The sequence below is a fragment of the Coenobita brevimanus genome, chromosome 77 (assembly GCF_032717465.1).
Source record: "Coenobita brevimanus isolate Jiangsu-jjx chromosome 77, ASM3271746v2, whole genome shotgun sequence".
In the NCBI taxonomy this organism is placed as follows: Eukaryota; Metazoa; Arthropoda; class Malacostraca; order Decapoda; family Coenobitidae; genus Coenobita; species Coenobita brevimanus.
Window position 1 is genome coordinate 31,106,030 of NC_137030.1, and position 27,150 is coordinate 31,133,179.

General features: G+C 42.5%; 1 protein-coding gene across 1 annotated transcript; it reads left to right on the forward strand.

Annotated features, from left to right (window-relative positions):
• Positions 1 to 10,262: 10,262 nt before the first annotated feature.
• LOC145408521 (uncharacterized) lies at positions 10,263 to 25,319 on the forward strand. Its single transcript, XM_080279253.1, has 7 exons — positions 10,263 to 10,402; positions 16,634 to 16,769; positions 18,345 to 18,578; positions 19,758 to 19,853; positions 20,694 to 20,833; positions 24,038 to 24,082; positions 24,371 to 25,319. Exons 2-7 carry the CDS (start codon positions 16,635 to 16,637, stop codon positions 25,317 to 25,319), a joined length of 1,599 nt encoding a protein of 532 aa, XP_080135379.1. The 5' UTR covers positions 10,263 to 10,402; position 16,634.
• Positions 25,320 to 27,150: the final 1,831 nt, after the last annotated feature.

Here is a 27,150-nt window from a genome sequence, read left to right on the forward strand (position 1 = left end):
CTCAGCGATTCATTATGCACAATACACCCCAACTTTCGCTATTTATATCGCTTCAGTATCGGCTTAGTTTGCATGTATAACGCCCGAAGATAATGAGTTGCAGTGTGCGGAATAAATCGCTAGTAACGAGTTGCTACGAAACCTTCTATGCCACCTAGCCTAATGTTCTTATCGGTTAAGGAAGTTCCCTAATACCTCTTCCATAGCGATTTATTTTCAGATATGGCTTTTGTACGTTGTGTATGCAGAATGTGGCGATATTGGAAGCCTTCATGTAAGACTGAAGAGGATAATAGGAAGGTGTAATAAGCAAAATAAATCGCCTAGGAAAAGGTGTTAGGGAGCTTCCTCACCCGACGAGAGTACGGACTCAAGAACACTGTCCTACTTTCAACAGTTCCATACAATATTCTATAGCCTGTCTGTTTTCATCTGACGTAACTAGGCCACCCCCACGGCAAAATTCTGTGTTGTGGATGCATGTGGTTTGATAAGCGTCGGCTGAGGCAGTAATGTGTCTCCTTGGTTACTTCTCAGACCGATCTTCCAATCTACCTGGCCGTCATTCGAGCTCAAAAGTGTTGGTGATCTATAATAGGCGTAAGTCACCACAAAACATAGGAAGAAAATACGGCTTGGAGTTTATCCAGAATGTGTTGCCAACTAGGCTTCATTTGTTGGCTGCGCAGAGAGGCGAATGATGATAAAGGTAATGCCGAAGTGCTGTGAAAATCATCTCCACAGAAATAGGAAGCTGGTAGCATATAATTATTGTGATGTAAAGAAACTAGAAGGGGGGAGGGATTATAAAAACTTCGATATCAGTACACTAAAAACACAGGCCACGAGTTTTACGGGAAATTCAGAGGCAAAAACAAAGTAAACAAAAAGTAGGGGGAAAAACGTCTGTAGTTACTTCAGTAAAGGCTTGAGTAGGCTTCAGGTCTCATTCTTCGTGCCCTCATTCTTCTCTCCGAATCACTTATTCACCGTTCTACATTCAACATTCTCTGCAATATTCACTCTTATAATAATGTCCGTTCTCAGTGTTCTTGAAAACAAAATGCAAACAGAATTCACGGCTGATATACAGAAAATAATACAACGATCGATAACTTTCCTCCTAAGTCGTAATTATGATTCACTTTTGCGGGTAGGATAAGAGACGGGAATACTGATCGCAAATAGTGAATGAACTCCCGTGAAATTGGCGGGAACACTCGTTGGTTACAACACGGTCCCGTAACACTCAGGCGATGGCCGACGCCCACTCCTTTACCACCCTAACTTAACCATTTCACCGCTATGACGTCCTTTATAGTCAATTTTTGGTTACTAGACCATTTCACTCAACTTGCGAGAGACTTGAGCTGGAGGGATTCGATGTTACAAGCGGCCTCCCCTAAGCTGCATCACACGTCCATTTGGTTAGGAGAAAAAAAATAAGAGTGCGCATAACCTGTTCTATGGTCCAGAGAACAGAAACTCTTGTCTCTCCGATCACCAACATATGTGGGTAAGAAAAATATGCCACTGTGCTAAGAGGTAAGGCGAAAGGAATGGTGTTTATGCGATGGGGCGAGTGGGAGCCAAACATTTCGTAAGTGGCGCCAGAAATAGACTAGCTGGCGGAACGAACGTCATACAATCACGTCATTATTCTTCCCTTACCTTCCCAAGATAGCAGGAATGACGCTGAGGACGAAGGCGGGAAAGAAGATAATGGAAGATGACGGAGGCAAAACAGAGTAACGTCTCACCGCCAAGTCTCAGGGTATAAATGAGCCAGCTGGGAAGAAGATGCCAAGACTGAGTATTTTAAGAGTGCGTAGTATTTTGTGCGTTTAGTGCCCAGTCATATCGAGTGTGATGAGGGAGGCGGCGGTTGTGGCAAGTGTTTAGTTTTCTCACCTGTGTACCCTAGAGATTCCTTACATTGTTATCAACGTGGGGAGGTGCCAAGAGGGGGCTATTTTAAGACTTCATGACGTCTTTGGTTTTTGTTCCCACGTCATTTGTTTTGTTGGGGAAGGTAAGTCTTGTGGAATGGGGTTAGTTTAGACGAGAATGCCATTCCTTATCTAATAATATATCGGGATAAGCAATATAACATAATTTTGGGATTCGTATGGTTGCTGCATTTATTGAGTACGGATGGCGTTGTGGTTAGTGTATAGTTTCGCTTTACATGGCCACCAAACCATTGTATATTACAGCATCAAGATAAACAATGGGTATCCCGGCTATTATTACCATTATTATGACCAATGTTTTGTGCATTTGTTCGTGGTTATCAGAACTGTTGAGCAAGGGTAGTGTTATGGTATGTATTTCATTATACGTGCTGCGAAACCAGTCCTTATTGTTATGCCGGTGGGATTGGGTTAGTGCATTGCGTCTGGAGATGTGAGGAACAGTACAGAAAGTTCGACATACCTGCTTTTCTCTATTTCTTACCATAGGAATCAGTTCTTGTCATTATTGCTGTGTATTGTTTAGGTGCATTATTGCACGGGAAAATGTGAATTCTCTCCTAGGCTTTAGAATATTCTGTACTGTGCTGATGGCAATGTCGAGGAGTATTTAAAAGGGCCGTCTCGCCTTCAAGTCAGCTCAGTCAGTTGTGAGCAAGTCAGTGAGAGGACAGTGAGTGAATACGTGTTGCTGGTGTACAGTACCTTCCCTGGAAGGAAAAAACCCTGCAGTGTTGAGCTGCCTTTGATTAACATTTTGGCTTGTCAGTGCGTCGTGCTCTACGTGTCAACAAACCCTATGGGATAACATTGGATCAGCATAAGTTGATAATCTCGGACTGTTGTAAGAGTGCGTAGTATTTTGCCTATTTTCTGTTCCGTAGCCACTTTGAATTTGAACTAGCGTGGTCAGTTTTACTCAGTAATTTGTGGCAACAATACTAGCTTTAGGAGCGTAATACTAAGTGGGACTCACCAACCTTCGTGGCATATTGTGCATTTGTTTCCCACTGAGGGTTCTGTCATAGTTGGAACAGCGCAAGATTTCATCCAGTAGAGCGCGAGTATATTCCTTTTTTTTTTTTTTTTTTTTTTTTTTTAAGCAAGGAAGAAGGAACCAAAGGCAACGAGCCCGCAAACCGTTCCTTAAAAAAAAAAAAAAAAAAAAAAAAAAGAGCCAAATTCAAAATCCGTTCATTTCGAGATGCGTGGACACACTGCGGCGTTTGAAAGACTGTAGACCATAGAAAGTAGGAAATGCAGACAAAAGGAGACAGTACCAGAGTTGACCTATTGCATAAATGAAGGACAGTAAAGGAATGAGAGTTTGTTGCTAGACGGGTGTTACGTGCCCGTCGTAGAGGTGGAGGGATGCAAGCAGACAGTTCAGAGGAGCAGTGACCATTGAAACAGTGACAGAAAAAAGAAGTAAGGATTAGCCTGAGGGCATTAGTGCTGTCAGCATAAACCCACTCATGGTCGGGGCAGCTCTAGCATTGTATTCCAGCTAACCGCAGACCATGTTATTCAATCAAGATGAAATGTAGCAGTCTGTGAGATTTAATTTTATCACCATAACTCTTTCATTATTGAGACAGTGCCTCGCCACAGCTAGGCACGGGGAACTGTGGAAGTTTCGTTCCCGGATGAACGCCAGCATCTCTCCACCCAGTTAACAGGGGCACCATACTAGGCCGCACATCATCTCGTTATCTGGTCATCTGGTCATGTTGAATATGGTTTCCTGGGTTACAGGAAATAATTAGGCTCATCACAGTGTAAAACCATCGGAAGTGGAGAAAGTAAATAGAAACTGCCAGGAAGGATGGAGAAAAAACAAGAGAAGACGGCACATGCAGAAAAGTATGATGGTGGTGAAGAAGTTGGCAGCACTGCATCAAGTAGTGGTTGGTAGTCGACAGTCTCTCAGTGACTGGGATGTTTACTTATCGCTATGGAAGAGCGAAATATGTCCAGTAGCGGATCACATGGCATACCTGAACATGTTATAAGAACTACTGGTACTGGGGATACTCCATCTGGTCCAGGTGCCTGGTTTGTTACGAGCTCCTCTAGTCTTTTCATCACAATGTCTCTTAACATTTACTGTTCTTGTGTGTGCTCCCTGGACAGTGGTTGGCTGAGTATTGTCCTCACTAATAAATACACTGTTGAAGGATTTGTTCATGGCTTATGCCGTCTCCTTCCTTCTTCAGTTGTCAGATTAGTTATGGCCTGTTTTTGTTTTAGATCGGACGTATGCTCAGATTTTTTTTTTCTACTGACAATTCCCTGGTAACTATGTTCCTTATGCTGTTACACTTTTGACGTCTCGCTGGCTTTTTCCTGACTCTGTACACCTGGACCACACGGCTGAACTTGTTTCTATAATCTGTGCCTCAAGAATACTTCGTCTCTTGTTAAACCTAGTTCGTCTGAATTCTCTTTCCTTGCATTTTCTTTCCACATTGCACACTGTTTGTTCTCTAATTCACTTTGCTGAGTTTTTGTCGTATTAATGTTTTTAAACAGCTTTTCACATCACCTTGAACAATAGCCACAGCACCAGTGTCGCTGAGGACCTGCATCACCTGACCCGTAAACTTGTAAACTGCTTCTGGGATAATTCCATACCTGGTTCGGTGCCATGTTTCGCAACTTTCGCACTGTACTGTATTTCCCTACCATTTTCTCTCATCATCACAGTTACCAAACGAAAACAGTTAATTGGTGGATTTAAATTTCTCCTTCTTGTTTCATGTCTTGTTAATTACTGGCTAAATTTGAAATACGTCCCTCCAGTTGTACTCCTCACTCCTTCCTGTTGTACTCCTCACACCTACCCCTTGTACGCCTCACTCCTAGCCATTGGACTCCTCACGCCTACCCATTGTACTCCTTACTTATACCGGTTGTACTTCCCATTGGTACCGGTTGTACTTTTCACTCTTAACAGTTATACTCCTCATTCCTACCAGTTGTACTCTTTACTTATACAGGTTGTACTCCTCACTCCTACCATTTGTACTCCTCACTCCTACTGGTTGTACTCCTCACTCCTACTGGTTGTACACTTCACTCAGACCGTATTTTGTATGTGGAGAAAAATGTACTTTTAGATGTTTATTTTTGCGATTTAATGACACTCATGATTTGGACATTACTTTTAACTGAAGACTTTATTTTATGCGATATTCTTCCCTCATTATTGTTCAACAAGCAGTACGGAATTTTATCCTCATTTAAACCTTGCAACCGTTGAGCGAAAGGCTGTGTGTTTCGCATTCTTTCGTACGGCGAGGCCTCGACTTTTGTACAGAATATTGTGGTTTCCTCTCTAGTCATGCGAGATATACGCGAGACTTACATGAAGGAGTGTTAGTGCCATCTTTAACATACGGATGTGAGACTATGGTGTGGCATGAAAATGAAAAGTCAAGAGTAAGGGCAGTGGAGATGGGACTGCTGAGGAATGTATGTGGAGTACAGGGAGTGGATAGGATACGGAATAATGTGATTCGTGAAAGACGCGGAGTGAGGAAGACAGTGGACATCAGAACGAGAGAGAGTGTACTGAGATGGTTTGGTCATGCGGAGAGAATGGATGACAATAGAGCAGTGAAAAGGGTATTTCTGAGTGAATTTGAAGGAGGGAAGAGGCGAGGTAGGCCAAGAAGAAGGTGGAGGGATATGGTGGATGAGTGTGTGAGGAAGGGAGGTATGGAAGTTGGTGAGGCTGAGTGACTGACAAGAGACAGAGCTGGCTGGATGAATTTTGTGCGGAGAGGCGCATAACCAGAGATTTGGCACCCTTTTCGAGAGAGAGGGGGGGGGTGGATAGGAGTAAGAAAAGTTATAAGAATTCCCGCTTCGAGAGGATGGAGATGAGGGGAGGGAGGGAAGTGGAGGCCTAGAACTGTAAAGTGAGGGAGGGAGGGAGAGGAAACTAGGATGTATAGGGAGTGACAGAGGGGGATTTGTAAAGGTGGGGTGGAAGTGGCCTCGAGGGTAAGTGAGGGAAGGGGAAGTAAAAATAATGAAGGGGATAAATAGACAGAGGGGGAAGGGGAAGGGAGAGTTGTGGATGGAGTGGGAAGGGGAGGGAAGAGTGGGATAAAGGGGTAGGGAGAGGAAAACAGTGGGAAGGGGGGGAAGAGGAAGCAGAGGAGGAAGGAAAGGGATGGGGAGCTTAGGGGAAGTTAAAAACAGGGAAACAGGAGAAAGGGTTGAGGAGGAAGATGGAGAGAGTGGAAGAGGGAAGGGGGCATGATACAGAGGGAGAAAAGGGAAGGGGGAGGAAAGGAGAAGGGAAGTGGCAGGGGGAGGTGGCAATGATACACCCAGGCTTTTGTTCTCGTAACTCCAAAAGATTTCCAAACAGTTCTTTCTTACTAGTGCATTTTCCGTTTATGACACACCTTGACTCCTTCACCGAGGCCACTTACAGCATTTTCCACATTATTCTTGCTACCTTCAGACGATTTTATTCAGCCTGAGAAACACACCTCGCACTGGAAGGGGCAATGAAGGATTTAATCTATTCCCTCAGGTCGAAAAGTGTATCCAAAGTTGAATAAAATCATCTGGAGAGCAAGAATAAATCGGTACACTATGCCATCTGATTCAGGGGTGTAATATTATCTTGTATGTTTGTTTATGTAGACTGTGTTGATATTAACTCCGTCGGTGGTGGTCAGCTGTCCTGGTGACCGCGACTTCGATTCCCGGCTGAGGCAGGGAACAGTTTAGTTAATTGATATTTGTTAAAACATACTTGACAGATCTACCGTAAGTCCCACCGACAAGTAAAAACACTCCCACTACTACCAATACACCAGCCCTGTGCTGTACTTGTGTAAATACATATCCGCAGTAACGCCCAGGACTTTGGATTTGCCTACGACCGACGAGAGGGGAATTAACAGAGAGAGAGAGAGAGAGAGAGAGAGAGAGAGAGAGAGATACTCTAAACCCCACGACAAAGAAAAAAAAAACGCGCCACTGGGGATGGATGGTTATGGAGGTGAAGACATTCCTTCAACTGGATCAAATACGTCGCTACAGCCATGAGCAAAAGTTTGCCAGTGATCCTTTACCAGCAGTGTGTACTGTCGTCATTATTATTTTCTCCTTCCTTCCCAGGCGACAGAGACTATTTTCTTTTCGCAGTCTTTTATGGTTCGCGTCATATGGTACTTGTGTTATAGAAAAATAGGTCAAGTTTTGCTTATGGCTGTATCTCTGCCTATATAACATCCTGCATTGTGTTGCTTTATGAACGCTTAGGGTACAAATAAATATAAAGGAAAAAACATTTGATCTATCACTGTATTCGTGTACGTTTCAAAATGCTAAGTACTTAAAGTGGCGCGACACGTTGTGGGGGTGTACTACGTCGTTCTTTTCTTTTTTAATCCTGAAGATCTTAGTGAGAGATGTCTTGTACTGAATGGCTTTATGAAGGATATATCTTAAATGCCATTTCAAATCCTTGGTTAAGAATCCCATCCCTACGGTGACCTAATTGTGATGTTTATTAAGACTGTTTTATTCAGCTTAGGAAAGACCTCTCATTTTCTAAATTTAACCCTCATATATTCGAAAAATCTCTCCTTAGTAGATCTGAATACAGCAGCCATAAAACAAAAAATACATTACCAAACTGAAGTGTTAGTGATTGTGCTAAAGGTGTTCCGTAAGGGGTTTGTTCGCGAGGAGGAGGATTGAACGGAGCCAAGTGTGAAGCAGCAGTTAGCACATGCGTTGTTGTATCAGTGAGTAGCTTCTGGTCAGACCGCCAGATGACTTGGACGAGACACCTCCTTACTTCTCTCTGATTTGCTATGCTGGCCCGTTTCTCACAGCAAGCCCTCTGATTTCCTAATTCTTTTTACAACCCACTGATCTCTGGTTCAGAACGTATTTTGTAACTGGAAGACGAAACCCATATCATTTGCAAGAGGGTTTCTGTAATGTGACTCCCACTCTGGTAATGGTAGGTTTAGTAGTGAATCTGACGGTATGGGGTCAATCACTTCACGATGTTTTCTTACTAGGAGGGGGAGTTTGGACCCGCCCTTGTTCAACCAAGAGGGAGAGGTTGGATATGACTTACTCGACCACTTGCTGTCTCCTTAACCACATGTTGTAGGAATATTACCGTTTTAACCATCGATCACTCTGGGCTTCAAATTATATAGACAGAGATTTAAAAAGTTCGTGTTGCCTTCAGCACTTGCTAAAAGGAATGCCGACGGACTGGCTTTGAGAGATGCAACATGGCAAGAGAAAAATGACCTTATCAAGCCTATTTTCAGTGGTTATATAGCTTTATGAAAGGTCTCAGCTGTGAAAGGGTGTATGAGCATCATTTCTAACTCCTCCAGTTCGAAAAATCTCTCTGGTGATGGCAATAAGAGAATACAAAGTACGGGATCGTAGTGAACTATATTCTTTATTCTCATGGCCTAAAAATGCTGTCTTCGTCTTGAATGCTGTGTTGTAACTATATTTTAAGACTGGAATATGTTAGTCACGAAGAAGTTTTATGGAATGGATGCAGAGACATGGTATTGTCTTTTTCAGCTACTGACCTACGCGAAATAAGCTACAGAAATATGAAATCTGGACCACATTATTGTAAAAATAGTCTAGTTAATCAACAGACTATCAGCCTACTCTTCTCACTATTCCAGTCAGAGATGAATTAGCTAAATTGAATTTGTAAACTTAAACAGATAAATTACTTACCTGAGCGCAACTAGTTTATAAATGAAACTTTTGTAAGCTTCAACTCACAGCTAACCTGAGCGCAACTATAGCATATATTACAAGGGTACCTAGGTGACTTGGATATATTTCGTCTGTTAGTAACGAAATTACTTGGTGTTTGGATTTTACTTCAGAAATACCCAAATTTCTATCTACCTGCACCCAGATGCCTTAATCCGTCAAGGGATGGCCACACGCAAATCGCCTCCAATAGCCCTGTCCTCTGCCATTTGGCTGCCGTACCTCCGGCTCACAGTCCTCTCTCTCACATATCTCTCCACTCCATCCCTCCATGCCATGCTTAGTTTCCCTTATTAGTAAAAGAAAGATCCATAGCCAGAACACTACAGTATATATTCCTTCCTGTAACAGTTAATATTTCTCTTAGGTCGTTGCCTTGCCCTGAGTCCATCGCACTGCAGTGGGGAAATGTTTTTGTTATCATTGTCAGCTAAACTTTTCCTTTCCCAGATCGGTGAAATGCCCTTTGGTCTGGGACAGTGTTGGGTGATTTGCCTGTCAGTTACGGTCTGCTCTTTTTCATATGATTGCAGTTACCCAGACCACAGCTCATTCGGTCTGGGAGAATGTTTGTTGGGTGGTTTCCTTCGACGGTTAATGTCCTTTCCTCAGATTGCTGCTGAAGTGCCCCAACCAACTTCTTCGGCTTAGGGGAATGCAGTCTTTGTTGATTGCTTTGCTGTATTGTAAGTGACATGGGAGGCTTCGTAGCACCTTTTTCTTAGGGAGTTATTATACATATTACACACTCGTACTCACTTGTTATTTATAACGTTTTGATACCGATATGCATCAGTAATATATGAGGAGATATGGAGGTGTAACGTGCAGAATAAACAGAAATAATATGTGATGCCAAGACTCCAAACACACAGGATCACACTAACACTCATTCTGTGATCTATGAATTGCGCTTCGGTCTGGTGGGGGGGTGTATTGAGTGCTTTCCTTGTCAGTTACTCTTTCTTAGGTGACGAATTACTCTTTGGTCTGGAGGAATACCTGGCCATTGCTTTCCTTTCCTTTCTCATTATTCGTTTTCTCAGACTGATAAACTGTTGTACGGTCTTGGGGAATATTTTTTTACTGCTCTCCATGCCAGGTACTATTGCGGACATTCAAACCGATCCACTTCCTTACGATAAATAAAGAACAGTGACCAATAACTTTTGAAACCCAGTGATGCGATGTTAGGAAGCCAACACACTTTTCACAATACTGTGTTAAGAGCGACAGAACTGTTATGCTAGGAATTATAATGATTCTCCTGTCCACAATAGTACCACTTTCGTTTCCCCAGACTGACGAATTGCTGTTTGGTCTGGGTTGAGTGTTTCCTTTGTTACTGCTTCGGTCTTGGAGAATATTTGAGTGTTTTCCTTGTTATTGTTCATTGGTCTGGGGAAATATTTGAGTATTTTCCTTGTAATCCCTCTTAAATCTGGGATTATATTTGTTGGGTGTTTTCCTCGTCAGGTTCTTCTCTTCCCCAGATCGCTGACGTGGCCGGACCCCAACTCCATCGGGCGTGTCTGCTTCCACTAGTACGACCAAAGCCAGAGCGACAGTAACCGCCGCAGCAGCAAGGGGCGTAGGTCACACTGCTGCCTGGTGGCCGGGTGTGGTAAGGAGTGACTGTAAGTAGCAGCAATAAACAAAGCTAGCAGGTCATTGTAAGGAAAAACTAGAACAAACCAAGCCAGCAGGTCATGGTAGAGAGGAGATAAATGGGCATATAATAACTGAGGAGGAAATTTGGCTATATATATATATATATATATATATATATATATATATATATATATATATATATATATATATATATATAAATATATAATATGGCATGAATCGTATTACCGTGTACTGAGTTTTGACTCATCCTCCACTCTAACCCATACTTGGCACTTTGAATTCGATAAAATGTTTTTTCTGGTTCTTTGTTTTTTTTTTTATATATCCAGCCTTTATTTTTTAAATGTTAGGATAATACCTTAGTACTGCGGAGGTAAACTGAGGCTATATTTAACTTTTCCAGTTTAAAGTGTCCCCAAAACAGAAGGAAGTCGTCTTGTGGAAGTTGTAGCGTTGGGAGTAAATAATAATACGCCACAATAGGTTGAGCTTCACCATCGGATTTGAAAATGATACAGGTTTTACATGGCTGGGTATGGATCTGTCTATGTACAATCAGTGAATGGGGACAAAACAACCTTGTCTCAATGCTAGTTAAACTAAATATATACAGTTTACTAATAGACAGATACTGCCAGATTCGTACATTACCTTCAGTGCTACTAATATTCCCATCTCCAAAAGTATTGAAATTCTTGGCGTCTCACCTAACAGTGCCCTCAGCTGGACCTCTCATGTCAGATCACTTGCTAAAACCGCCTCAAAGAAACTTGGATTATTGTACAGAGTCCGTAACTTCTTCGCCGATGAGCAATTAGCTATAATTTATAAGTCATGTGCGCTCTCAGCTTGAATATTGTTCACCCTTGTGGAATGGTTGTGGAGAGGTTGCATTAAAACAACTAGACAAAATTCAGAACAAAGCTGTTAGAATCATTAACAACCCTGCCATTACAAATAAACTACCTCCCCTGCAAGTAAGAAGGAATGTTGCCTCCCTTGCATTATTTTACAGATATTTTTTTGGGAAATGCTCAGACGAAGTTGCGTCCATGGTGCCGCCTCTCCATGCCTTCCCTCGTGCTACACGGGCATCTGGTAGCGCTCATGACTGGAATGTCACTCAGCCATATTGCAGAACTTCTGCCTATCAGATTTCTTTCATTCCCCGAACTGCATCTCTCTGGAACTCGCTTCCCCAGAGTTGTTTCCCTCCAAATTTCAACCCACAACTGTTCAAGTCTAACTGTTACAGATATTTTATGAACAGAGGACACCAGTAATCTGGTGTATGGATTATTTTTTTTTAACTCATTTGTTTTTCCTTCCTCCGTTCTGTTATTTACTTTAAAAAAATTGAAATTAAATTTCAGGTAAAGAAAATACGATTGTACTGAGTATTTTATTTACATCTTTTATAATGCAGAAACAGTGCTGGGAAGGGGCTCCTTCTTGTGGTGGCACTGATAGAACTGAAGGAGATTCACTTCCCACAGAAACGTTCCTCAGGTCTCTTCCTATTCCCCTCGAAGGAAGATGGTGGCCTGGTGGTGGAAGGGGCAACTTCAGCCACCAGTCCACCGGGTTCACATTGAAATGAGTCTAGGGCTGCAACTATGACATAAATATCGAAACAATTTGTACCAATGAAATGCAAGAGAATGTCAAACCAGCTTTTGTGGTGAGGAGGTGGTGCTAGGTGACTGGTAGGGTGGGACGGGGAGGGGGGGGAGGTGAATGGGAGGGGGACTAAGTAGAGTGAGGGGGGGGGAAGGTGAGTCGAGTGGGAGGGGGTAATGAGCAGAGTAGGGGGGTAAGAAGTAGAGCAGGGGGGTAATGAGTAGTGTAGGAGGGGCAGGTGATTTGAGCGGGAGTGGGGAAGTAAGGAGAGTGCAAGTGAGAGGGAGGGAGAGCAAGTGTGAAGGGGAAAGGGGAGGTGAACAGAGTGGGAAGGAGAAGGAGGGAGTACGTAGAGTGGGAGGGGGAAGTTCGGAGAGTGGAATTGGAGGAGGGGGGTAAGTAAAATGGGAGGGGGAAGGAGGGGGAGATGAATGAGTTGGAGGGGGAAATTAGGAGAGTGGGATTGGAGGAGGGGGGTAAATAGAGTGAGAGGGGGAAGGAGGGGGAGGTGAATAGAGTGGGAGGGGGAAGGAGGGGGCGGAGATTGGGGTGCCAGGCTAGGAATAGATGCCAAGTGCTGTGTCAGTAGCGGTGCCGTGGTGGTCCCTCTCACATCACAGCCTTCATCAGTAAAGTGTCTCATTCTCAGTGGCTCTAGAGGTTTCGTAACAGATATTTCCTTGCGATTTATTTTATACACTACACTTCCATGTCCTCTTGTATGTTATGGACACCAATTACCTCCATGTTAAATCTGTAAAAATATCATACGGTAGAATGTGAAGGTGTAATATGCAAAATACGTCGCTAAGGTGAAGGTGATACGAATCCTTCTGTGACTTCTGTGCTCTTACTCTCGTCGGTTAAGGAAGTTCCCTAACACCTTTTCCTAAGTGACTTATTTTGAGTATTAGATCTTACTGCTCTTCTCCGTGTTACATAAATCATTATAATATAGCCATATACATTGCATGAATATCGTGCTAAGGGTATTAACCAGCCATATCCAAAAAATAAATCGCTGAGGAAGAGGTGTTAGGGGGAATACGAGTCAAAATGCCTAAGAATACGGGTCTGAGTTTTCCTGGTATGGATTTACAACCAATTTTGTGACTGATTCTCCGCTGTAACTTAGATTTGTTTTGCAGGGAAGGTCTCTGGGTCTACGTATAATCTTAGTTACCAGAGAACCATGAAGAGCTGCTATTTTTTATTGCAGGGAGAACAAGGCCTGTATTCTCGTCGGGTAAGAAGGCTCCCTAACACCTCCTCCTTAAGCGACTTATTTTCCAAACTGCTCATTAATATCCCCTGGTTTGCTTCGTATGTCCTTTCAGTATCGACCTAAATTACGTGAATAACACACAAGAATATAGCAATGGAGCAGAATTAGAAATAAATCGGTAAGGAAGAGGTGTTAGCAAGCTTCCTAACCGTACGGACTACCACCCTAAAGACATAGTTATAAGAACGAAGAAATTTCCAGTGTCTTTTCTCTTCCTGCATTAAAAAAAAAAAAAAGCTAAGAGAAGTTGATTGTAAATTTGCTTGTTAATTCAGGCTCTGTTTTCTTGTGAGTTCTGGACACTCCCAAACACCTTTTCCTTTGCGATTAAGTTTTCATAATTACAGTACACGGCAATTTTAGCGTTTGTAATTTCTGTCCATCTGTTTATAGCTAGATGCCATAATCCTGTAAGAGGTTAGGCACTCACGAATCGCCTTCATGTCATCCTTTCCTCCGCCATCAGGCTGTCATTTCTCCAACTCACTCTCACCTCATTCATACCCTACGTCTCCATTCCAGTCCTCAATCTCAGAAGTACAATACGGACGTCCCTCTTCCTGTTTCCCTCTCTGCCACACATACTCTCAAGCCCTTTTTACTCTGTCTTGGCCTAAAATAGGCCTCTCTCCATCTTGAATGCTGGGTTGCAACAAAAAATTAACCTTATAACATTATGCTAGTCACGAAGAAGCGCAATGGGAAGAATGTATAACCGTAACGCCTTCTTCTGACACGGAGCCACATGAACTACGCTTCAAAAGGACGAAAATCTGGGCCAAGTTAAAGCAAAAGCAGTATAGTCGGTTTCTCCTTGTGTACTTAGTCATGGTTGGGTGAAATTTGATGAGTCTTAGGTATGAGGTAGGAAAGAGTCTCCTTGGTTACTAGTCAAATTTATCCTCCAATCTGACAACGTTTGACCATTAACTGAGCTGAAAGAGGTTAGGGATCTTTGTCAGGCGAGAATAAACGGACTACAGGGGCAATTTGATTACATTACATCAAGATAATATTCCCATTTAATTTGTGTCTGTTTTATTTGTCTATATCTTACCTAATCTCATTCAAGAGGACATTGGCGCCTTTAATTCGATAACGTGTCTCGTATTTTTGTTTGTGCTTTATTCGTATTATTTTCTCTAGAGTTGATTGAGTGGTTTGGCCATGTGGAGAGGGTGGTGAGTGTGAGACTAACGAGGAGAATATATGAGTGAGGTTGAGGAGGGAAGAGGGAGGAGGAGACCGTGGAGGAGATGGAGAGCTGGGGTGGAGAGGTCTATGAGAGAGATGGGTGTAAGTCGGCGGTAGGGCAATGAAATGCCAGGGGACAGGGAAACATGAAGGCGATTTGTTTATGGCCACCTCTTACGGGATTAAGGCGTCTGATTATAGATAAATAAATAGACTGAATATATTTGTCAAACAGGGGGGAATATTTACAGACTTTATTAACCCCTCCACTTCTATAAGGTCTTTTAAACTGAACACATTTGTTTGATATTAACTTGAGAATAAGAAAGCATGTCATCGGACTGAAGGGGTTACTATGCCATTGTTAGAAATAAATTGGCCAGGGAGGGCAGTCAGGGTCCTGTATTCTCGTCGGGTAAGGAAGCTCCCTAACACCTATTCCTAGGCGATTTATTTTCCTTAATGCACCACTCTGTCCTATCCCGTGTTATGTGAATCTTCGTAACATAGCCATCATCCTCATAAACAACGTACAAATTAGTATATAAACCAGCTATATCCAAAAATGAATCGCAAAGGGAGAGGTGTTAGGGAGCTTCCTTTACCGACAAGAATACGGCCAGGGAGTCTACAGGCCAAGGGCACTGCAGCATTCTTTTATCACAAGTCACAAATGTAGGTACAGAGACACACGTATCTTTCCAAAGCCTGACGAATACACAGCGGGAAAATTGAACCACCTGAAACACACTAATACATGTAGTGTTTTTCTCTGTTTTTCGCCAGTTGTAAATTTTCTTCAGACGGAATTGGGAAGTTATTTATTTATTTATTTGTGTATTTTTTGCTGTACAAGACCTAAACGCTGACAGTCATTTGTAAAAACCAGTGTGAGAGTGAAGCATGCATCCCCCCCTCCCTCACCCGTGTAATGCCATCCGTAAGGTGGTATGCAGGCTAAATATATCCATGAAAATGAGTCATACTGCAGTCAGAATTAGGGAACTTGCCTACAGACAAGGGCCAAGGATGAGATGGAGGGATGGAGTGGAGAGGTATATGAGAGAGGGGTGTGTGAGCTGGGAGCAGGGCAGTGAAATGGCTGGGGACGGGGCGACATGGAGGCGATTTGTTTGTGGCCACCCCTTACGGGATTAAGGCGTCTGGCAATAGATTGATAGATAAACAGCAAACAGACAGGTGGAGGGGTGAACTATCCACTCACTTGGTGCTATTTACAGGTGACTCTACACTGAGATGCATGCCAGACTCTCCCCACGACATAATATACCTCATTTCGTAGTGACAATGTAACCAGGTAATGGACGCCCTGTGCTCATACCTAACCTGGTCATGCACATAAGGGTTCAAGTACAAGGCACGTATTCTTTACAGTTAAGGAAGCTCCCTAACACCTTTTCCTTAGGGATTTATTTTCCATATCACACTTCGCTGCCTTCTTGTATATTGTCTACGTCTTTCTAACACCAATCTGGAAGTAAAAAATAACACATAAGGAATTAATAACGAGCTATATGCAAAAATAAAGTGGTAAAGAAAAGTTGCTAGGGCACCTCTTTAAATGATAAGAATAAGGGTTCAAGAGAAGACTTTATCGCTCACAAATTGTCGTTCATTGGCGAGTGACTGTAATTCTTTCACATTAACTTGGCGCAGATTTTTTGTCCTAATGCAGCTTATTGCAGGTCGTTCAGTGGCAGACAAGACAGTGGTACGGCTCTGCATCCTTCCCATTGCGCTTCTTCGTGACTAGCATCCTATTCTAATATTAATCTCTTGTTACACTCTGGCTTTCATGATGCAGAGATGGCAATTTAACACCAAGTCAGAATGAACAGAGTATACTGCTTTACATCCTTTCCATTGCACTTCCTCATGACTAGCATCCTATTCTAGTGTAAATCTATTGCGCCAACTCCGCGTTCATGATGGAGAGATGGGAATATTAGACCAAGTTAGAGTAAAAAGGCAGAGCTACTTTGACTTAACTGTTCGTTCTAAATAATCCTGCCCTGGTGCCCTGTGCTGTTAAGGAAGGATAGAATGGGACGAGGGAGGGATGTAGGCACCTTTTCCCAATCACTTTTAAGAATACCGCCATTCCTTCCCCGTCCAGGATGAGTCACAAAAAGGATGAGTCTAGGTGGCAAAGTTTCCTGCCGTCAACCAAGGATCGCATAGCCTACCTCAGGAATGCTGGTCCGCTCTCAGACATCACCATCACCTTCCCTGCACACCCGCAAGTTATTAAGGTACGCTGTCTTATTGTTATTACCTCCGCCAACCAAGTTGGAGGAGGCTATGTATTCAACTATGTTAGTCTGTTTGTTTGTCCACACAATATCTCCAAAAGTTCTCGATGATGAAGCCCGTGTCCCATATTCATCTTCGAGAACGGCCCCAATCACCACGATCTTACCCTCAAGATATGAGCTTGGTGAAATGCCATGATCATACCTCAAACGGTAGGTCTAAACGGCCATTTCACGACACAGTCACTGTAATGCTAAGACACACCTACGACAACCTACAACAAGCTAAGACATGCTAAGACACGCTAAGTCACAGCTAAGACAAATGACGTTACCGTCACGACATGTCACTTTCTCCTGTCGGCGCCCACACTGACAATTTTTGAACATTCCAAAAATTGTCGCAGCGCGCCAAGAACCGCGAAGAATAACCAAGTTCTCCACCTCAGCGCTACGTTGTTTCACGACACAGTCACGTTAATGCTAGGACACACCTAAGTCACGCCTCATTCCTCATGATGACATGCCGCAACACACGAAGACAGGAAGATCGTGGCGTGTCGTGGGAAAGTTCCTGGCACTGGGACATAGGCTTTAGGCTATCAAGGAAATTTTGTGGACGGGTGGTCCGTGGGCCAAGAAAGAATAATTAAATTTTGGGCTGGATCCGGATCCGGATCCAGCAGTGGTGGAAGCATGCGCTCTCTGAGTGCTTTCTAGTCATTATTATTATTATTATTATTATTATTATTATTATTATTATTATTATTATTATTATCATTATTATTATTATCATCATCATTATTATGATCATGATGATGATAATTATTATAACGGAAATATTATTGTTATTATAAAAGGAGTACGAAGAAAATCAACGTACCTATTAGTCCTTTCGAGGCTGTGTTGAGGGCAGATTATACCTAACAAACAAAAATTGAGTTACAGACAAGGATAGAAAAGGAAGAAAGAGCAACAACAGGTCCAAGGGCCGAATAACTGACTTTGCTTTGTGACCTGGACCTTAGACAGATTACCCTCAAAATCGAATTACTCTATTACTACCTAACCTTAACATTACCCCCAAGTTTAATTCAAAGATTTAAACTGCTTGACTTGACTGCCCTGCGACCTTGACCATTGACATTTTCCTGCTACCTCGATCCTTAACTAGTCGCTCACGAAAGCTAATCTATCTACCTTTGTTTTCACCTGAACCCTCCTATAAAACTTAATTTACTTCGGATGCACACTGATTAATTTGACTTTGACCTTTAACCAATAGTTCTTAAAAACAGTAGGACAACCCGTAGAGTGATCCTCGGCTCATCTACCAAGTTTGATTCAAATTAGATAAGAACTGCATTTTGTTCACACATACAAATGTGTCGGCAACCTTGGCCTTTGACTCATTGTTCTCAGTATTAAATTTCTTCGGTCTTGCCTAACCCTTAATCCTTCCACCAAGCTTGGTTCAAATGAGATCAATAGTGAGTTGTTCTTGAACTTTGCTCTTTCCTTGTGACTTAGGCATTTGACTGATTGCTGTACTGATCGTCGTCTGTCACCTGTCAGGCCCACCGTCTGATCCTGGCCATGAGCTCACCGGTGTTCGAGGCGATGCTGTACGGTCCACTGGCTGAGGGCGACACACTGAGCCTGCCTGAGGACCCCCCTGCCGCCTTCACCTGGCTCCTGGATTACATGTACCGGGACGACGCCACTCTTACCAATGTACCCTTAGCCATACAAGTGTACTACCTGGCGACAAAGTACCAGATGGATACACTCTCTCGACACTGCTCTAAGGTGACACACACACCTGCATTCTCGATAACATGAGCCTTCGTAACACTTTTTCCTTAGCAATTTATGTAGGGCAGTACTCTTACCGATGCCCTTTAGTGGCAAAGTACCAGATGGACACACTCTTTCGACGCTGATCAGAGGGAATATACGAGGATACTCATTGCTGTTGATATACTAGTCTGTAACAGTTTTCCTGTGCATTTTATGGATGACATCACTCCCACTGGCGTCCCTTTAACTATACAAGTGTTACTATTGTTCTTGTGGTCTTAGACTCGTCTGGACATCAACCCAGTGGACTGCAGGTTGAAACTGCCTTTTTCCTGCGGCCCACCATCCCATTCGGGGGACAAGCAGGGATGGGGTGTAACTGGGTACTTCCGCTGCCCGGCTATATTGGTGCCACCACGTGAAGGCGTCTCTTTCAAAAAGCAACCCTAAATAAAGTAGTAAAGTACCAGATGTGTATACCCTGCCTCATCACCAGTCAAAGGTAACACTATAACATATATACAATGTTACAGGCTAAAGTATGTCAGACATTTCATAATAAGGCCTAACCCCAGACGGTATTATAATATGTCCAGACTCGAAAAACCTCAGAACTCATTCATAAAGCATAATTAAACCTAATTTAACTTAGTAAAAGGTAATTGCACAAATACTTTACACCACCTGTTTATATAGCAAACTGTAAAATGCATGAATTAGCATTTTGCCGCTGACATAAGCACCATTTTTTTTTTTAAGCCAGAAATCAATACCCTCAGTAAATAAGTACACCGCACCAAGGACATTAACATATGGACCCTGAAGCTCCAGCATCCAATACTTTTATACTTGTTCTGTTTCTGGTTCCACCCCAGGAATGATGGATGGATTGCGTATGACACAGGCGATTAAAGTTCGTCCCTAACCCAGCGCTTCCTTCATAAAATCTGAGGTGTACAATTGAATGAAGTTTTGTTTCTTTTCAAAACACCACTCTCATCAGATACTATTGTTCATCTCTGTTTTCTTGGTGACATCGTATCACATCTACCTCCTAATTATGTATTAAACCTTTACGAACTATAAATAGTTAAATAAATAAATAGTGTTTGGCCCAAAAGACAAATGAGAGTATTATTAACGTGTTAAGGCTGTAGACATTAATTTATATCTTCTTTTCTGTGGCAGTTCCTGAGGCAGCATGTGAATGCGGACACAGCTGCAGTGGTGTGTGAGGTGGCCCTGATGCTGCAGGATGATGAACTCCTGGCTCAGGTGGTTCAGGTGAGGCACAGGATACATACATATATATATATATATATATATATATATATATATATATATATATATATATATATATATATATATATATATATATATATATATATATAAGCAACGTTGGGTCTGGTTAGTACTTGGATGGGTGACCGCCTGGGAACACCAGATGCTGTTGGCATAACGTTCTCCCTACGTGTCAAGTGGGGTTGGTGGAGGATTAGTGCCCCTCCCTGTGAAACAATTAACTCTAAGCCCTTGGCCACCCCGTTTGGGATACATGGCGTCTGGCAATGAATGAATGAATGAAATATATATATATATATATATATATATATATATATATATATATATATATATATATATTTATATGATTATAGTGAAAAGACGTCCTCGGAGTGAAGAGACTGACTGTCCTCCCCCCCCCCATCAAATCGTAGAGACGCACTCAGAATAAGTGTTGTGTTCACCAGATTTTTACAACATAGATAAAACACTTTCTCACAACGATGACACGAAGACAGTTCTTCCTGACGTGCTCAGATGGTTTTGTCATCACTAAGCTTTACTTTCGACACAGGCAAAACATTCCCACAGCAAAGAGGCTAAGATATTACCCTTCCAACCCAGCAGATCCCAGAGACGTGCTCAGACGAGAACTACCCTTTCTTCCATGTTTTCTGCGACAAAGATAATGGATTTCTCGCATGGCAAAGAGGTTGAACTGCCCTTCCCCACAGCAGATCCTAGAGACGTCACGAAAGACTGTTGTCACCATGCTTTTTATGACCAAGATAATATAGATTTCTCGCCTAGTAAAGAGGCTGAGACTGTCCTTCTCTTCTGCAGACCCTGGAGACGTGCTCAGACGAAGTGTTGTTGTCACCATATTTTCCCAGCCTCGGCGCCTCCACCCTGCTGCACCTCCTCACTCACCTCCCCCTCGTCCCATCCTCCGAGGTCGTCATCTTCCGCGCCCTGCTGAAATGGTGAGCTACTTCCACTGATAATGAGGGTTGTAATTTAAACCATTTTGTAGATTTCGTAACACCTTTTCCCAACCGATTTATTTTGCCTATTGCACTTTAACATTTTCTCGTGTTTTTAAATGTCGTAACACCTCTTCCTTATCGATTTCTTTTGCTTATTGCCATATAACGTTTTCTTGTAATATATCTTCCTTATCGAATTACCTTGCTTATTGTACCTTGACGTTTTCTTGTATGTTATTGATGCCGTAGCACCTCTTCCTTATCGACTTAGTTTGCATAATTCCCCATGACGATTTCTTGTGTTATTCATGATTTAATAATAACGCAGCATACATTAATAACATGCAAGAGTATATTTAGATAACATGTGTAGAATAAACAGCCAAGGAAATGGTGTTACGAGAGGTGCATTGTGCAGAATAAATTGCTAAATAAAGATGTTACGAATGTCCAAAGCCACTAACCTAGTAGGACACTGAGCGGTATCCCTAGTGTCACGGGAGGCTTTCTTAGTACATCTTCCTTGGCGATTTATTTTACTTATCACACCATAATGTTTTGTATCGTACTTGACGTCTCTTGAACATCGATTTAGTCTATATCAGCAACAGAGCGGATATTAAGGTACATTGTGCAAAGTAATTCTCTGATGAAACGAACAGTCGAGATGAAGGCAAGATTAATGGGCAGCTTTCGATACAGTTGTCTTTATATTCCAACCATTCGTGTGTTTACAGTGCACAGGCGACGTAAACATTTCCACAGTCAGTGCTTTTTAGGAGTTTGGGGTTGTAAGCTGGAACCCCATATATTGTAGCAAAGGGCAATGCAAACCCCAATTTTTACCATAATTTTCTATGCACTTGAGGAAAATTGAACATATCTGGTCTTCCTATATACTTGCTGACCGCATCTTGTATTGTGGGATGCAGGTTAACCGTACCTAATAACCACAGGCGTTCCCTAAATCACCGTCAAAATTATATGGGGACTTGAATTCCACTTTGTGATTTAAGGTTTAAGGATACGACCCTTAGACTCATTTCTGAAGGAAGAACTAGAGACATGGGAAGGTTCTGTACATTTCACTTCTTATCTCTCCCGCAAAAACGAATGTGAGTTAAAAGACTGAATTGATCGGATATTTGTTTATGAATCCGGGTCCCAGATCTTTGAGGCCCAGCTGAAACTAGAGCGTGTGATGCCATAACCCCTTCATCCCGAGGACATCAGGAGCGGTGTATTATATTTGTGCTGCCTCCAGACGATCGGCGCACGAATTTCCGGAATCGGCACTTTTAATTACAAAATATAATAGTTTTTATTACAATGTAGCTTTATACAACTCTTCCCTTGTGAATTTAACTGAACACGCTTTTTTTTTTTTTTTTTTTGAAATATAATAAGATATCTAACCTTAACGCTTAAATAAACATAACAGTGTTTCAGAAGGTATGTAAAATTATTACAGAACTGCTTTAAATCATATCCACGTACAAACACATACGTATGAACATTGGTGAATCAGTTTTCCTACGGGAGGTATCTCTCCACTACCTAGATACTGCTCACCCCCTCCTTCTTTCCTTGTCTCACCACTGGATGATGGAAAGTGAATCCACACAGGATGCCGTCAGAATATGAATAATAAGTAAAACCCTAACAAACAAACTTGTTATAATCGGTTTGCCATCTTAAACCTTATTCATACGGTAAACAACAACAATCAAATTATCGTGAAGGTCAAAATGGGTCAAGACTGATAAAGTAACCATGACCGGGCCAAGTTTGTAGCCCAAGGAAACGGCACGGCGTTGGTGGGGCATACAGGAGAAGCGTGTATAAAAAATCACGAATGATTGGCCGAGTAACTGACATTCACCTTAGGACTTCAGATGAATGGAAATCGTTTTTCCCATCCACCTTAGTCAAGCTCATCTCAGAGAAGTCCTTCGTCATCGTCACCGTTAGCCTAGGCCAGTCCAATGAAAGACGAATGCTTCTCTCAGCTTTTCGCACTTTGAGGTCTAAGCTGTTAGCCCGTTCCATTCAGACCCCCAGAATCTTTCTCCACTAGTCCGTGAGGCTCCACACGGGCAGAATACACTCTTGTGATTCATTTGAAGTCACAGTATGGTTCGTCTTATTCAGTCATTGGACGTCAGGGCATCCACTGGTCATATTAGGCTTGCTGTCTTTTTCTGATTCATCGTGCAACCCTTGAAACAGCATGTCAAGTGCCATCAGCACAGCCTCCCCGCCCCATAACACCCACCACCTCAACATACAGTCATTTCCGCTTCCTCATTTTGTATTGGACCCCTTGGGGAGGCGGGGGGCGAAAGAATGCTTCCTCAGTATCCCTGCTTTTCGTAAGAGGCGACTAAAAGGAGTCTTTTTGTCTCAGATTTTTTTTTTTTTACTTACTGTCCTCTTCGCTTGTGTCCCACCTCTTTTCTTGATATTTTCATTTTTCTTTTGCCCTTTATTTTCCCTCTTCTCCTATCAGGTTAGACATGTTGAGTTAATGGCATGAATAGTTTAATGTAAGGCTCCACACTGATGTCGACCCATCCTCCCTTCCTGAAACAAGCCTTTTAGTCAGCTGACCATTCAAACTACTTTAACACCAAGCCATTTTAACGCCAAGACCACTTCAACATCAAGACCACTTCAACGCCAAGACCACTTTAACATCAAGACCACTTCAACGCCAAAACCACATCAACATCAAGACCACTTCAACGCCAAGACCACTTTAACACCAAGACTACTTCAACACCAAGACCACTTCAACACCAAGACCACTTCAAGACCACTTCAACACCAAGACCACTTCAACACCAAGACCACTTCAACACCAAGACCACTTCAACACCAAGATCACTTCAACGCCAAGACCAACATCAAGACCACTGCAACACCAGGACCACTTCAACATCAAGGCCACCTCAACGCCAAAACCACCTCAACACCAAAACCACTTCAACGCCAAAATCACTGCGTCAAAACCACTATGCCAAAGCCACATAATCTCTTCCCTCATTTGCTAATCCATTACTCGTCATACTGTATATCTTTGCCTTGAATTAGTGTCATATGGTCTTAGATGCCTGGTGCTGGGAATTCATTATACAGTTTCATTCATCTTGCACTGGTGGCCAAGGATAAATAAGGTTCATGGGACTGTCATCACCACAGGGAATATCGCCATCCAGTCAACGCCGCTCAAACTAACGCATCAAGGCCCTGCTCTCCTTGACACGAACACATCAAAATCTTCTCCACAGTATGCAGGTCAATGTCATTTTCCTCACCTCTATAATTGTTCTGTAACTGTGTGTGTGTGTGTGTGTGTGTGTGTGTGTGTGTGTGTGTGTGTGTGTGTGTGTGTGTGTGTGTGTGTCACTAAACTCCAAATTTAGCCGAAATAAAATTAATACTGGGGAGTCATATTACTTTTTCTGTTTATACACCATAAGAACAGATTTTTTTTTTTTTTTTTTTTTTGGTAACTTGGTGCCAACATTGCAGGGGTGAACAGCGACTGGCAGAAAAGAAAGATATTGGTTCGGGCAGCATCCACGAGGAGGGGTGTGTCAGGCAGGAGGTGGCAGCGGTATCGGCAGCAATAGCGGGAGGAGCAGGGGACATTCAGCCAAGACACAGCGAAATTCAGAAGAAGAGTGGCAGGAACAAAGCCACAGAAGATATTTACGTGGATCAAAAACAAGTAGACTGCCTGCAACATGTCCAGGATACCGTGGCTGCCGTCTGGTTTGTTGACAAGAGGGATGAAGACTTTGGCAGAGAGAAACAGTCCACCAGGCATCAGGCTGCTGGGGAACCTCGTACTCTGAAGAATTCCCAAGCTGACCTACCTTTTAATAAACCTTTACGGGAGGTGCTCAGCGAATTCCTACCTCATGTTCGCTTTCTGAGCATGACGTCAGAGCAATTTGTGGAGCACGTGATGCCTGTGGGTGTATTTACAAGCGAAGAGGCCATGGCAATCCTCATGAACATCAAAAACATTCCAAACTTCGCGCTACCCCAGTCTGTCACGTCCAAACAGAGGAAACCAAGGATGGAAGTGCAGTCTGTTAGTTTAGTTCACTGCCAGATTCACTCCACGCCTCAAGACCAAGAGATTCTTCGTGACTTTAGAGTGTCTCATACCGTGTTCCTGACTCAAGTAACAGCTCCGGGGGTAGTGGCCCTAGACGACGCTGATTTCTGTGTTAAAGATGAGTCTGGGGGATTGGTCGGTAGGGGAACATGGCGGGGAGTCGGGTGCAGGTTCGATTCTCCCGTCAGACTGGAATGTCAGGAGTGTTACAAGATGGTGGTCAGCAAGGCGTACGGATCATGTGAGGGTTGTGGTTGTGACTCTTATAAAAGCCTCAATGAAGTTCTCTTCTGTGGAAAGGCTTTAGCTTACACACCAGTCTTCCTTGAGTTCTGGCGGCCACAACTGAACTAATACTCGTACTATGTAGACTCTTTTCACCTTAAGTTGGCTCAGATTTTCTTGTTTTTGTTGCTTATTTCACGTATCTCATTGACAGAAAAAGATGTTACTACAGCACTACATTCATTCCATAGCCCTTCTTCGTGACTAGCATCACACACGAGTGCTAACCTACTGCTTAAAGTCGAGAAGATCGCAGTTTTAGGCCAAGTTAGGGTAGAATGAGAACGGTGGTGGTTGTATGTATGTTCAACCAACAGAAGAACATTCATATAGCCTACTTAAACTTTCTCCCCACTCCGAGAACGTATGCTTTCTATAATTTATTTTATACTAGTGAACGATATTATTTAGCATAGGAAACACATCTTGCATAATGGAAAGATTTAAGAATTATCCTCTTTACTTCGATGGCGTATTTTAAGATTTCATTCTCGTTGTCCACAGAGGATTCTGCACAACCTAGGAAGGATATTTGCGAATAGGTTAAAGTCTAATCCATCCACTTAAGCTCGGGACATCTCTCCCAAGTTGAGTAAAACTGAGGGTAGAGTGAATGAATTAAAAACGGCTCAGTGAGAGAGTCACTGAAGCCTATGTAATTATAACCCCCCACGTTTAAAAAGTCTGTGCCAAGGTGAATATACTCGTCTGGAGAGAGCAAGAACGAAATATGGAATACGTCATCGGGCTGGTAGGATTTAACGGCGAGGATTTTTTTTTTTCTTTTTTTTTTGATAGTATGGAATGCTTATGGTTGTTTATCAGTTTAGCAAAGTCAACAACCCAAGCCCAAAATGTCCAGGACTTGGGGTGACCAGGTCTTGGATGTCCAGGTCTAAGAGCGGTTACTGTATGTATATACCTGTATATACATATATATATATATATATATATATATATATATATATATATATATATATATATATATCCCTGTAAGACCCGGACGCCCAAGTCCTGGACACCCCAAGTCCCGGACATTTTGGGCTCAGGTCCTTGGACAAAAAAAAAAAAAATGTTTTCAACCCTACTTTGAATTTGTCAGGCGGTGATGAACAGCGTTTTGGCGCGTACTTCCTCAGACGTCCAGGGGCATTTTTGCCAAGTTCCGGGCAAGACCCAAGTCCCAGACATGCCATTGGCTCTATTACGTCGGATCTTGGAGGGATTACTGTATATATATATATATATATATATATATATATATGTTTCTACATGTGTGAGAATATATATATATATATATATATATATATATATATATATATATATATATATTTTGTGTGTGTGTGTGTTTATTATGTATGGTGTGTGGGTGTCGCTGGGTGTGTGTGTATGTACGTCGATGCCATGTATGCCACATCCACGCACATGCACTCGCTTGTGTTCTTGCTTGTTCATTACTTAACACATTCATAAAGGCTTAGTTAATTTTGTTTGCTCTCTCGATGCGGGTGTGACTAAAATCGTTTTTAATATCAGTGACTTGCTGTGGAGCTTAATCTGGTGACAAAGATTTGTATTCACCAGCGATATTTATAACGTTCGCAGTGCAGGGGAGAGACTAAACTGCTTAACGCTTTTTTGTATGTTTCTTGTCTGACCTAGCAGCCTGTTGGTGTATGCACACCACCGCCGGGATATATAAGCTGGAGGATTTTGGATGGTGATAGTTTTTTGTGGGTTGGCATCGGGAGAGGGTTTTGAGTGGGGACCAGAGAGGGAGGAGTAGCAGTGTTTTGTGTATTGTATATATTTCTGAACATCTTTTTCACTTCGTATTAGCATCCAGTCGCAAGTATTACTGTGTTATTATTATTATTTGTGGCAAATGAATGCAGTTTAG